The 14,695-nt window shown below is 52.3% G+C and overlaps 1 protein-coding gene across 5 annotated transcripts in view; it reads right to left on the reverse strand.

Moving 5' to 3' along the window:
- The window catches only part of chn2 (chimerin 2), a 335,049-nt gene that overhangs the window by 116,889 nt on the left and 203,465 nt on the right, over positions 1-14,695 (reverse strand). For all 5 annotated transcript variants that reach the window (XM_069914081.1, XM_069914083.1, XM_069914079.1 and 2 more), the window contains one exon: positions 8,685-8,740. In XM_069914081.1, coding sequence (XP_069770182.1) covers positions 8,685-8,740 — 56 coding nt within the window. The remainder of the gene's footprint in view (positions 1-8,684; positions 8,741-14,695) is intronic.

Consider the following 14,695-nt stretch of genomic DNA (forward strand, 5'->3'; position numbering starts at 1 on the left):
TTAGGAGTTAAGTTACAGGGAAAGATTAAATAGGTTAGGACTTTATTCCTTGGAGTGAAGAAGATTGAGGGGAGATTTGATAGAAGTTTACAAGATTTTGAGAGTTAAAGACAGACTGGATGCAAGTAGGCTTTTATCCACTTAGATTGGAGGAGATAAATATGAGAGATCATAGTTTTAAGATGAAAGGGGAAGGTTTAGGGGTAACATGAGGGGAAAGTTCTTCACTCAGAGAGTGATGGTAGTGTGGAATGAGCTGCCATCTGATGTGGTGAATGCGGACTCAATGGTGTGTTTTAAGAATAAATTGGACAGATATGTGGATGGGAGAGGCCTGGAGGGTTATGGAATGGAAGCAGGTCAGTGGGACAACCTGTTGGATGTAACCGGCATGTAACCAAACAGAGGGATGATGGTCGGCACAGACTAGAGGGGCTGAATGGCCTGTTTTCTATTTGGGTGGCAAGGGAGAAATCAGGGAGAGTAGGCATACATTTGTGTATGGGAAAATTGTTAGAAATGTTTTGAAAACTTTACAAATAGGGGAGATGAAAGCAAAGCAGGTATAGGGTGTGTGTGCGGGCAGGGGTGGGGATGGTCGTGAGGGGGTGTGGGGATGTGTGTGTGCTAACCAATAGGATGTATTTTATGAGATGCAAATGCTATAAAAGTGGCTTTTAAAGTAGTTACCAGCATTAGGAAAGTAGAGTTATCATGAGAGACTGGACAAACTAGGCCTGTTCTCTTTGAGGGTAGGAGGTTGAAAAGAGATCTTACTGAGGTCTATAAAATCTTGATGGACATAGATAAGGTGAATAATAACAGTTGTTTCCTCAGGCAGGGGAATCCAAGGCAAGAGAGTATAATTACAAGCTGAAGGAGTGAGATTTACAAGGGGCCTGAAGAGTCAGTTCTTCACTGAGAAGGTTGTGGTCATATAGAACAAGCTGCCAAAGTAGCAGAGGCAGGTACATTAGCTTCCTTTGAAAGGCACAGATAAATATAGGAGGGACACGGGCCTGACATGAGCTAGTGTGACTAATGCAGGAGGGCATTTTGTACGACATAGACAAGGTTGTCCTGTGGGCATGTTTCTTCACTGTAGGGCTCCATGAGTCATTAACCTGTTGAATATTGAGCTTTTTTTTTTGCTTTTCAACATGAGTGCTTGAATTAATAAGTCTGCAGAGGTGCAACGACTTGCATATCCAACCTAAGTGAGATCTGATCACATGTTCTTAAATGGGTTGCATGTACATTCTGAAGAACCATTGTGGTCTGTGCTAGGTTAGGTCATGTCAGTCCAGCACTGTACTCTGTCCATTCAGGACAATTTACTGGGTACAGAGGAATCCTGTTATAATGCAATACTGGACGTCCAAAATAAAAATTTGATAGTGAAAAAAAGCAGGGTCGTGCTAAATTGGGGTTTCACTACTGTGTCAATATATACACCCATCGATTGCGGCAGCGCTCAGCTCCCTCCGCGCGGGGCAGCGCTCAGCTCCCTCCGCGCGGGGCAGCGCTCAGCTCCCTCCGCGCGGGGCAGCGCTCAGCTCCCTCCGCGCGGGGCAGCGCTCAGCTCCCTCCGCGCGGGGCAGCGCTCAGCTCCCTCCGCGCGGGGCAGCGCTCAGCTCCCTCCGCGCGGGGCAGCGCTCAGCTCCCTCCGCGCGGGGCAGCGCTCAGCTCCCTCCGCGCGGGGCAGCGCTCAGCTCCCTCCGCGCGGGGCAGCGCTCAGCTCCCTCCGCGCGGGGCAGCGCTCAGCTCCCTCCGCGCGGGGCAGCGCTCAGCTCCCTCCGCGCGGGGCAGCGCTCAGCTCCCTCCGCGCGGGGCAGCGCTCAGCTCCCTCCGCGCGGGGCAGCGCTCAGCTCCCTCCGCGCGGGGCAGCGCTCAGCTCCCTCCGCGCGGGGCAGCGCTCAGCTCCCTCCGCGCGGGGCAGCGCTCAGCTCCCTCCGCGCGGGGCAGCGCTCAGCTCCCTCCGCGCGGGGCAGCGCTCAGCTCCCTCCGCGCGGGGCAGCGCTCAGCTCCCTCCGCGCGGGGCAGCGCTCAGCTCCCTCCGCGCGGGGCAGCGCTCAGCTCCCTCCGCGCGGGCCAGCGCTCAGCTCCCTCCGCGCGGGCCAGCGCTCAGCTCCCTCCGCGCGGGCCAGCGCTCAGCTCCCTCCGCGCGGGCCAGCGCTCAGCTCCCTCCGCGCGGGCCAGCGCTCAGCTCCCTCCGCGCGGGCCAGCGCTCAGCTCCCTCCGCGCGGGCCAGCGCTCAGCTCCCTCCGCGCGGGCCAGCGCTCAGCTCCCTCCGCGCGGGCCAGCGCTCAGCTCCCTCCGCGCGGGCCAGCGCTCAGCTCCCTCCGCGCGGGCCAGCGCTCAGCTCCCTCCGCGCGGGCCAGCGCTCAGCTCCCTCCGCGCGGGCCAGCGCTCAGCTCCCTCCGCGCGGGCCAGCGCTCAGCTCCCTCCGCGCGGGCCAGCGCTCAGCTCCCTCCGCGCGGGCCAGCGCTCAGCTCCCTCCGCGCGGGCCAGCGCTCAGCTCCCTCCGCGCGGGCCAGCGCTCAGCTCCCTCCGCGCGGGCCAGCGCTCAGCTCCCTCCGCGCGGGCCAGCGCTCAGCTCCCTCCGCGCGGGCCAGCGCTCAGCTCCCTCCGCGCGGGCCAGCGCTCAGCTCCCTCCGCGCGGGCCAGCGCTCAGCTCCCTCCGCGCGGGCCAGCGCTCAGCTCCCTCCGCGCGGGCCAGCGCTCAGCTCCCTCCGCGCGGGCCAGCGCTCAGCTCCCTCCGCGCGGGCCAGCGCTCAGCTCCCTCCGCGCGGGCCAGCGCTCAGCTCCCTCCGCGCGGGCCAGCGCTCAGCTCCCTCCGCGCGGGCCAGCGCTCAGCTCCCTCCGCGCGGGCCAGCGCTCAGCTCCCTCCGCGCGGGCCAGCGCTCAGCTCCCTCCGCGCGGGCCAGCGCTCAGCTCCCTCCGCGCGGGCCAGCGCTCAGCTCCCTCCGCGCGGGCCAGCGCTCAGCTCCCTCCGCGCGGGCCAGCGCTCAGCTCCCTCCGCGCGGGCCAGCGCTCAGCTCCCTCCGCGCGGGCCAGCGCTCAGCTCCCTCCGCGCGGGGCAGCGCTCAGCTCCCTCCGCGCGGGGCAGCGCTCACCTCCCTCCGCGCGGGGCAGCGCTCACCACCCTCCGCGCGGGGCAGCGCTCACCTCCCTCCGCGCGGGGCAGCGCTCACCTCCCTCCGCGCGGGGCAGCGCTCAGCTCCCTCCGCGCGGGCCAGCGCTCAGCTCCCTCCGCGCGGGCCAGCGCTCAGCTCCCTCCGCGCGGGCCAGCGCTCAGCTCCCTCCGCGCGGGCCAGCGCTCAGCTCCCTCCGCGCGGGCCAGCGCTCAGCTCCCTCCGCGCGGGCCAGCGCTCAGCTCCCTCCGCGCGGGCCAGCGCTCAGCTCCCTCCGCGCGGGCCAGCGCTCAGCTCCCTCCGCGCGGGCCAGCGCTCAGCTCCCTCCGCGCGGGGCAGCGCTCAGCTCCCTCCGCGCGGGGCAGCGCTCAGCTCCCTCCGCGCGGGGCAGCGCTCAGCTCCCTCCGCGCGGGGCAGCGCTCAGCTCCCTCCGCGCGGGGCAGCGCTCAGCTCCCTCCGCGCGGGGCAGCGCTCAGCTCCCTCCGCGCGGGGCAGCGCACAGCTCCCTCCGCGCGGGGCAGCGCTCAGCTCCCTCCGCGCGGGGCAGCGCTCAGCTCCCTCCGCGCGGGGCAGCGCTCAGCTCCCTCCGCGCGGGGCAGCGCTCAGCTCCCTCCGCGCGGGGCAGCGCTCAGCTCCCTCCGCGCGGGGCAGCGCTCAGCTCCCTCCGCGCGGGGCAGCGCTCAGCTCCCTCCGCGCGGGGCAGCGCTCAGCTCCCTCCGCGCGGGGCAGCGCTCAGCTCCCTCCGCGCGGGGCAGCGCTCAGCTCCCTCCGCGCGGGCCAGCGCTCAGCTCCCTCCGCGCGGGCCAGCGCTCAGCTCCCTCCGCGCGGGCCAGCGCTCAGCTCCCTCCGCGCGGGCCAGCGCTCAGCTCCCTCCGCGCGGGCCAGCGCTCAGCTCCCTCCGCGCGGGCCAGCGCTCAGCTCCCTCCGCGCGGGCCAGCGCTCAGCTCCCTCCGCGCGGGCCAGCGCTCAGCTCCCTCCGCGCGGGCCAGCGCTCAGCTCCCTCCGCGCGGGCCAGCGCTCAGCTCCCTCCGCGCGGGCCAGCGCTCAGCTCCCTCCGCGCGGGCCAGCGCTCAGCTCCCTCCGCGCGGGCCAGCGCTCAGCTCCCTCCGCGCGGGCCAGCGCTCAGCTCCCTCCGCGCGGGCCAGCGCTCAGCTCCCTCCGCGCGGGCCAGCGCTCAGCTCCCTCCGCGCGGGCCAGCGCTCAGCTCCCTCCGCGCGGGCCAGCGCTCAGCTCCCTCCGCGCGGGCCAGCGCTCAGCTCCCTCCGCGCGGGGCAGCGCTCAGCTCCCTCCGCGCGGGGCAGCGCTCAGCTCCCTCCGCGCGGGGCAGCGCTCAGCTCCCTCCGCGCGGGGCAGCGCTCAGCTCCCTCCGCGCGGGGCAGCGCTCAGCTCCCTCCGCGCGGGCCAGCGCTCAGCTCCCTCCGCGCGGGCCAGCGCTCAGCTCCCTCCGCGCGGGCCAGCGCTCAGCTCCCTCCGCGCGGGCCAGCGCTCAGCTCCCTCCGCGCGGGCCAGCGCTCAGCTCCCTCCGCGCGGGCCAGCGCTCAGCTCCCTCCGCGCGGGCCAGCGCTCAGCTCCCTCCGCGCGGGCCAGCGCTCAGCTCCCTCCGCGCGGGCCAGCGCTCAGCTCCCTCCGCGCGGGCCAGCGCTCAGCTCCCTCCGCGCGGGCCAGCGCTCAGCTCCCTCCGCGCGGGCCAGCGCTCAGCTCCCTCCGCGCGGGCCAGCGCTCAGCTCCCTCCGCGCGGGCCAGCGCTCAGCTCCCTCCGCGCGGGCCAGCGCTCAGCTCCCTCCGCGCGGGCCAGCGCTCAGCTCCCTCCGCGCGGGCCAGCGCTCAGCTCCCTCCGCGCGGGCCAGCGCTCAGCTCCCTCCGCGCGGGCCAGCGCTCAGCTCCCTCCGCGCGGGCCAGCGCTCAGCTCCCTCCGCGCGGGCCAGCGCTCAGCTCCCTCCGCGCGGGCCAGCGCTCAGCTCCCTCCGCGCGGGCCAGCGCTCAGCTCCCTCCGCGCGGGCCAGCGCTCAGCTCCCTCCGCGCGGGCCAGCGCTCAGCTCCCTCCGCGCGGGCCAGCGCTCAGCTCCCTCCGCGCGGGCCAGCGCTCAGCTCCCTCCGCGCGGGCCAGCGCTCAGCTCCCTCCGCGCGGGCCAGCGCTCAGCTCCCTCCGCGCGGGCCAGCGCTCAGCTCCCTCCGCGCGGGCCAGCGCTCAGCTCCCTCCGCGCGGGCCAGCGCTCAGCTCCCTCCGCGCGGGCCAGCGCTCACCTCCCTCCGCGCGGGCCAGCGCTCACCTCCCTCCGCGCGGGGCAGCGCTCACCTCCCTCCGCGCGGGGCAGCGCTCACCTCCCTCCGCGCGGGGCAGCGCTCACCTCCCTCCGCGCGGGGCAGCGCTCACCTCCCTCCGCGCGGGGCAGCGCTCACCTCCCTCCGCGCGGGGCAGCGCTCACCTCCCTCCGCGCGGGGCAGCGCTCACCTCCCTCCGCGCGGGGCAGCGCTCACCTCCCTCCGCGCGGGGCAGCGCTCACCTCCCTCCGCGCGGGGCAGCGCTCACCTCCCTCCGCGCGGGGCAGCGCTCACCTCCCTCCGCGCGGGGCAGCGCTCACCTCCCTCCGCGCGGGGCAGCGCTCACCTCCCTCCGCGCGGGGCAGCGCTCACCTCCCTCCGCGCGGGGCAGCGCTCACCTCCCTCTGTTTGCAGCAGCACTCACCCCCCACCTCCTGTTCATGGCAGCATTCACCCCCACCCCCTCCCGTTCATGACAGCACTCACCAACCACCACTCTCCCCGCCCCCGCGTTTGCACCAGCATTCACCACCCTCCCATCAATGCGATGAATTCTCCACCAAGATGAACATTATGTACTTACCTTAATCATTTAGATGCGCCACTTCTAAACATCTGTGGCGCCACCAAATGGCCATCCCTAGTACTACATCTTTTAAAATGGGCTTGCTTAACATCCTATCTCAAAGATCAGAACATGGACATTAAAGGGTCCAATGACTTATTGCATTATATCCGAATTCACGTTAAGTCAGGGTTCCACTGTACTACTGTTGGTGTTCTCTATTATTGATCTATCTATGATGTTTCCTCCTCAAACAAACCACTAATATGCTTGAAATTATCAAACAAAGAGAAAGAAAGAGCAAGTTATCTGAAGCTAGAGAAATGGATATTGAATCCTGGAGTCTGAAAAGTGCCCAGGTAGAAAATGGCATGTTGTTCCTAAAGTTTACATCTCATTGAAACAATGCAGGAGGCTAAAGCATTGGGATGGAGACTAGGAGTAGCAAACAGCAGGAACCGCAGGATCACTCTGGCCAACTGAGCACAGATGAGGTTTGGTTTCTCCAATGTAGAGGCAGCCACATTATGAAAACTGAATGCAATACAGGCAATACATGGGTCAGAGGACGGAAGTGTGGACACTGAAAAAGGAGTTGAATGTGTGGCTATGGGAGGAATTTTATGGAAACTGTTGGAAATTGTGAAGGATAATCTGTTCTGCAGTGATTAGTGGGGCAAAGAAGTGCCAAGAGAACTCTGTTCTTGCTTAATCCAGGAGCAGAAGGAGTGAGAACAGAGGTTCAGGAAATTAATTCAGTTGGAAAAATAGGCTGAAAAATGGCAGATGGAATTTAATGCAGACAAGTGTGAGGTGTTACATTTTTGAAGGACAAACCAAGAAAGGACATACCCAGTAAATGGTAGGGCACTGAGAAGTGCGGTAGAACAGAGGGATCTGAGAATAAAGATACATAATTATCTGAAAGTGGCATCACAGGGAAATAGGTTTGTAAAGAGAGCTTTTGGCATATTACCAAAGAATTGAGTAAAGAAGTTGGCACGTTATGGGAAAGTTGTACAAGACATTGGTGAGACCGAGTTTGGAGTATTGTGTGCAGCTTTGAAATTTAAATTTAGACATCAGCATGGTAACAGGCCATTTCAGCCCACAAGTCTGTGCCACCAATTTGGACCCAATGAACCTACACGCTCAGTACGTTTCGAACAGTGGGAGAAAACTGAAGTTCCTGGGGAGAACATATAAATTCTTTCAGACAGCATGGGATTTGAACCTCTGTCCTGATCACTGGTGCTGTAAAGGCATCGTTCTATCTGCCACGCCAACTGTGCTGCCCCTTTTTGTCACCTAACTAGAGAAAAGGTACAAATAAGATTGAAAGAGTGCAAAGAAAGTTTACTAGGATGTTGCTGGGACTTCAGTAAGTGAGTTACAGGAAGGATTAAACAGGTTATGACTTTATTCACTGGAGTGTAGAAGAATGAGAGGAGATTTGATAGAGGTATTCAGAATTATGAGAGGTATAGATCAAGCAAATGCAAGTAGGCTTTACCCACTGAGTTTAGGTGAGATATAAACTACAGGACATGGATTAGGAATGAAAGGGGAAAAGTTTAGGGGGAACTTCACACAGAGAGTGTGGAATGAGCTGCCAGCTGAAGTGATGAATGTAGGCTCAATTTTAACATTTAAGAAAAATTTGGGCAGCTTCATGGACGGGAGGGATATGAAGGGCTGGTCAATGGGACTAGACAGAGCAATAGTTTGGCATGGACTGGAAAGGACGAAGGTCCTGTTTTCTGTGCTGTAATGTTTTTATGGTTCTAAATAAATAAAATTACGTCAAGGACTTAATGTAATTTTAATTGCTGCATTAGATCAACCTATCGTAACAACATCAGAGAAATTATCTTTGTTCCATCTTCTTTGCTACCTAGTGCTAATTTTTCCCACTTCTGACAAAGCATCCCAGACCCAAAATGTTAACTGTTTCTCTTTTCACAAGTGCTGTCTGACATGCCTATATTTTGGATTTCCAGCATCTGCAATGGTTTTGATCTTCATTAAAGTGAGTGTCAAAGTGGCAAATAAAAAAATCAATTGAATATGTTTAGCTAAAAAAAAAAATCACAAAGATGGCAAAGAATCAGAATTTTTAAAATGTGCTGTCATTGAATTTTTCAGTTTGGTCTTTTGCACAAGTAATGCTTCACTGTTGAGCATGCAGAGAATCATGAATAGAGTCAGACATATTGGTGCACATCTATATAATCCCACAAAATTAGACGTGATGAACGGTAACAAACTAAGCAACTGCACAAAAGCGAAAGTAAAAGAGGTACTGAAATTAGAATGGTATTTGGATTTGCAAATATTTAATAGAATGTTGATTAAGTTCACTTGTAATGAAAAGTAATGTGAAACATATTTTACCACAAGTGCATGCCTTTAGCAGCATCAAACTAACCACAAGATATTCAGGGCAATTACATTTACACTTAAGAACAACATGAAACTTTTGAGACTGTTAAAAACTTCAAGATCAGCTGTGAAGTTCATGAAACGTTGTTGGATTTTCAACACCATTTTTCTGTTGCACACATGGAAATGGCAAGGGCTTAGAAACGACAACCTCAACTGGTGCCACCCAGTAGGAAAGGAACTTCCTTCTCCTAATAACAATACTGAGAAGCTTCTGAAAAATCACTGAACAAATCTTAAAAGTATGTCACCACATATTTAACATTTAGTTTGCAACTGACCTCTCGGGGGCAAGTCATTCTCTTCGGACGTGGAGCTTCCTGTTGTAGCTGATACACTATTCAAAGCCAGAACAAACAATGAGCAATTAAAGACATCAAGACATCACAAAATCCAACAAACAATGGAATTAAATAGCTAGAATCTATTTTTTTTTATATGCTTATTCAAAAGTTACCCGCATATCAGTCCTTAACATGATAATTAGAATGAAATCGCTGAGATACTTATGGTATTAATATTGATTCTACTTATCCATAATTTACTCCATGGTCATTTATCTGTGTAAATCATTACATATTCAAAATACCGTAGCGCACAATGCACATGTAGTTTTAGTACTGTCCTGTGCAAAACTACTACACTACATAATAGCACAAAATTTACAAAAGGCTTTGTGGTGAAATGCTAGTGTTTTGAAATGAAAATATTCTTTCCTCAGTGTTTATTCATGTTTGCAGGTCAATGGAGTAAAACAAGTTTTCAGATCAATTGTTAATTTCTTGTAGTGCACACAGGAGGACGAAGGGTGACCTGAAAGAGGAATACAAAAACATGAGAGGAATACAGTAGATGGGGTGAACACAGTGTATTGGGGTGAACACAGGAGGATGAGGGGTGACGTGAAAGAGGAATACAAAAACATGAGAGGAATACAGTAGATGGGGTGAACACAGTGTATTTTGCCCAAACTAAGGGAAATTGACAATCAGAAGGCATGGGTTCAATTAACTTTTATTTTAAATATACACTGGGGTGGCAAGTGTACAGATGGGGTTGCGAGAGGCGGTGGTTGAGGCAGGTGACAAGATACGGAGTCACTTTAACTTACAGATGCAAGAGACACAATGAACGCCATTGGAAATGCTGTGCAAGAAGACAGAAGTTCGACAAGCAGGCCGGCAACGGAGTTAGACTAAGAATTATTCCTTAATTACTCACAAATGTAAAATCACTAGAGAAAAAAATGAAGTACCCAAGACTGCATCTGAACCAGAAAGAACTGCAAGGATCCTGAGCTCTGGTGATTACAGAAAGAAGGTTTCAGGACTCCATTCCAGATTCAGCGATCCACCAAGATGGTTTAATTTTCCTCAGGGCAGACAGAGATGCTGCTGCTTCTGGGAAGACTCAAGGAGGATGTGTGCCTTCACATCAGTGAAAACTGGTGCACAAATGACTCTGTGGTAAAGGCCTTAAGTTCAGCAGAAAAAAGTACCTGATGGTGAAATAGAGACCCTTCTACCTGACCATGAAATTCATGGCCATGCTGAGTATCAGAGTTTACATCCCACCTTTGGCAAATGAAGATGAAGCAATGAAGGAAGTTTCTGGTGCCATCTGCAAAGCCCAGAGGTCTCATTCGGACAGTTCTATGATAGTAGCTGGCGATTGCAATCATGTGTACTCGAAAAATGTTCTTCCACAGTTTCAACAGCATGTCACGTTCACCTCCAAAGGAGTGAACACCCTAGATCGGGTGTACAACAAAATCCCTTGTGCATACAAGGCTGCTCCTAGCCCCCACCTTGCATACTCTGACCACATATCTGGCCTGCTAACCCTAGCATACAGACCGCTGGCAAAATGGACAGTCAGTTCACAGGGAGATAAGGACATGGTTGGGGGGGTGGGGGGAAATAGCAACACTACAAGACTGCTTTGAGACCACAGACTGGAGCTGTTTCAGGGAAGTGGCCACCCACTATGGACATGTAAACATTGAGGTGTACTTGAGCTCAGTGATAGGCTACATTAGCATATGCATCAAAGATGTCACAGAGATCAAATGCTTCACAACCAGGCTAGCCAAAAAACATGGTTGGATGCAGAGATAGATCCGTGCTCTTCCCAGCCTTCAGGACAGGAGTCAAGTTTGCATGAAGATCAGCCGGGGTTGAATTTTCCCATGCAATTTAGGTACACACAGAAGATCCATGGAGAGTTGTGTGACATAAGGCACATGTGGCAAGGTAGCAAAAAACATAAGAGATCATAAGACAAGCTTGCGAGTCAACGACAACACCACCTTCCTTCTGGACAGACTGAACATCATCTACGCAGGGTTTGATATGAAGAACGGCCTGACATCAAAGAAAGCTCAGTCTCTTCCTGAAGAACAGTCCCCTTGCATAGCCACAGCCAAGGTGTGGAGAATCCTATTCATGGAGAACCCACACAAGGCAGAGGGATAGATAGACAATGCACCTGGTCAGGTACTGAAGAACTGGACAGACCAATTGATGGAGGTCCTTGTACAGATCTTAAACATGTCACGCCATCATCCCCCGCATGTTTTAAGGCAGCTACCATCATCTAGTTCGAAACAGATCGACATTAACTGGCTTACGTGACTACCGCCCAGTGGCACTGCCCTCCATCATTAGGAAATGCTTCGAGTGTCTGGTGATGGAACGTATCAAAGCACATTTCCCCAAGATTCTGGACCCATTTCAATTTGCCTCCAGATGGAACCATTCTACTGACTATGCTATTGCCTTGACCCTCCACTCCGACCTGACCCAGGTGAAGAACAATGGCTCAAACACCAGGAAGCTGTTCATCTACTTCATCTCGGTATTTAATGCAATGATACCCCAGAGACTGGTGGAGAAGCAGTCCCTGCTAGGATTCAACATCTTTCTCTGTAACTGGATTTTGAACTTCCTAATGGAAGGACCACAGTCTGTCTGGGTTGACAGCAAAACAACGAGCCCCATCACGCTGTGCACTGTGCTCCGCAGGATTTTGTCCTCAGTCCACTCCTGTTCACACTGCTGACTCATGACTGCAATGCCAGATGCACCTCCAAAAGAGTCATCAAATTTGTATATGTCATGACAGTCACTGGCCTCATCAGTAACAAAATGAGTCGCAATACAGAGAAGAGGTGGAGAATCTCATGAAATGGTGCAATAACAACAACCTGAGTCTCAATGTGAACAAGATAAAGAAGTTGCTCATGGACTTCAGGAGGACCAGGGATGACCATTCCCCACCACACATTAATAGCTCAGTAGTGGTGAGAGAGGGGAGCACCATGTTCCTTGGAGTCCACTTATCCTGGACATGTAACATCTTACTTGTCAGGAAGGTGCAATAGTGACTGCACTTCATTAGATGGCTGAGGTGGGCATGGTTACTTTCACCATTCTGTCAACATACTTCAGGAGGTCTATTTAGAGCATTCTGGCTGGCTGCATCATAGTGTAGGGTACATTGCTGTAGAGCAATTAAGTGGAGGCCAATCCACAGGACCATAAAAGCAGTAGAGAAGATCACTGAGGTCTCCATCCCCTCCAATCGATGTGATGCACAGAGATCGTGTTAAAAGAGAGATCACAAAACGTCCAGGAGCCCTATTGCCCAGCACACAGCACCTTACAACTACTCCCATTAGGAAAGAGATACAGAAGTATAGCAAGCCCCCCAGGTTAAGAACATCTAACTTATGGACAACTAGGACTTACGAACAGACTATGCACAGCTTCAGTGGTTCGTCAGCTCAAGGAAGGAGAATGCTGTCCGCCATTTTAAGTCGGAGCACGTTGCCGTTAACACTGTGTTGAGTGTGTAACTTTGTATTTGGCTTAAATTTTTCTCTTATTTACCCTTGTAACCATGTCTCCAACACGTAAATCCACTATATAAGTACCGGTTCTGACTTGCCTACAAATTCAACCAAAAGACAGACTTAGGAATGGATCTTGTTCACAACCCCCCGGGGACTGATTGTATTAGACTCAGATCTACAAGGCTGAGGTGCAACTTCTTCCCACAGGCAGTGAGACTGTTAAGACCACTCCCCGTGATCCTACTATTTATTATTGAATATTTATTCCACATTTATATAGGTTATGTGTATATGTCTAGTTTATCTGTATGTGTAATATGTCTGTATGTGCATTTGCACTATTTTTGCACCATGAACTAGAGAACACTGATTCATTGGTCTGTACTCTTACAATCGGATGATAAATAAACTTGAACTACAATTGCAACATTAAATAAAATTTTGGACAGATACAGGGATAAGATAGGTTTAAATGGATATGGACCAAACACAGACTAGTATGGATGGGCCTAAGGCCTGTTTCCACACTCAATGACTCAAAGGACAAATCATAACAATAAAAAAATTGCAGGAAGGCAATAAATTATTCACCACACACCATTATACCCAGTTGCTTACTGCGCATGCAGACTGTTCTACACCTCTTGCTGGAACTAGAGACTGGATGTCACAAGAGAGAGAAAGATGAATTTATTCAGAAAATATATTCATTGGAAAAAGTATTCTCCATTTCCTTTTGGCAATGAAATTGTGAATACATACATGATCAGCACTTTTGCTATAAATAGTGGACAGATTAAATTTCATGCCCCTTCATTTTAAAGTTGTCAAATCTTCTATGACATTTGAGAAATTCTATGTGAAAAATTAAAGCACAAATAATGGGAAAACAAATACATTTGTGTAGCTTTTCAGGTTCTGGTGTTTTTTATGTTGTTTATTTTCATGGAGTGAAAGTGTTGGTCAATCTCGTTAGATTTCATCAAACTCCAAACAAATCATATCACGTGAAGTAAATGAAAACATGGTGTAGCAGTTATCTTGCAGCTGTAATAAATGTATAATGATATTATTCATTACATTACTGACAAATATCTCTCCATTTTCTAGGATATTTACCTTGTGCTCTCCACGACACCCTGGCTGGTCAGAGTCATAATTAAAACTATAGTTAATTCCAAAATATAGCTATTTATAATAATTAAATAACCTGACCTTCCTACCCCTCCCACTAAAATTTGGCACTTTAACTGGTTCATCAAAACAGCTGCTAAGGCCACTTGGTCATTGTGAATGAACAGCAGTGGATTCCCAGCTCAGAGAGCAATTTGAGCCTAAATGCTTGAATCAACAGATGTTTTGCTTCATTAGGCAAGAGTTAACAGGCTGCATACTACACATCTTCCAGCAATTTAACAGAGAAATGAGACAATGGTGAGAACAAAATAATTTGCCAGAAATGCACTTTTGGCAGGAAGCTCAAATATATTCTGTGAACAGAGTATTTGCCAGGTAACACAAATAATAAAACATGAAAGATGAGAATAAAGCTCAAGTAAAAGATTAGGGAACTCTATTCACAAAATAAATATCAAGTAGTTTTGACAACCATAAAATGGAAAAATAAATTTTGCCTATTCACAATGAATTGACCTTTGTAACTTTCCATGTCAAAGAAAAGTTACAATCTATTCTGGATTTAATAGAGTAACACACAAACCACAGATGCTGAGTGAACCAAGAGTAGCTTGAGGGCTCATCAGATATAGTAGAATCTATGGAGAGAAATGGTCTGCAAATGCATTTGGTTGGGACCCTTTATTGATTTAATAGTCTAATATGTCAAACCAGTTTCTTCTTTGGCAGTTTTACTCTTGCAACTGGTATGTTCATGTTTGTCCTCTGGGAGAGATAAACTCTTGAGGTTATCATTGCAGGAAGACAATGACACGTAGATTTCACAACATATCCCTTTGGGTTTCCATTTTATGACTAGATCACTTTGAACTAGAGAAATGGATGGTTAACAAGGGTACAAGGATCATTTTTAGGACTAATCAGTCATTTGACGAGAGAATTTCTACTGTACAAACTTGGAAATATAGTGCAATTATTCTTAGTTCAAAGCTGATATTATATTGTAGACTCTTTATCGAGTAACGTAGGATTGAGTATTATGAAAAATATCTCACATTCATCCATTACAACCAACCAATAAAAATCTAGTAACGACTGGAAATGGGCCAAAAGTGATTAGCTGATATCTACCTATTTCCCAGATATATTTAGTATCTGCCATTTTTAAGATGATTATTAGCAAAATAACTTAAATCTCCCAATGAAGAAAACTTGTATATTGTATATAACTTTTCATGTAGTAAGTTAGCCAAAAATTTACAATGGATTTAAATAACTTTATGCAGAAAATGGAGAAATGTT

This window comes from Narcine bancroftii, chromosome 1 (genome assembly GCF_036971445.1).
Source record: "Narcine bancroftii isolate sNarBan1 chromosome 1, sNarBan1.hap1, whole genome shotgun sequence".
NCBI lineage: Eukaryota > Metazoa > Chordata > Chondrichthyes > Torpediniformes > Narcinidae > Narcine > Narcine bancroftii.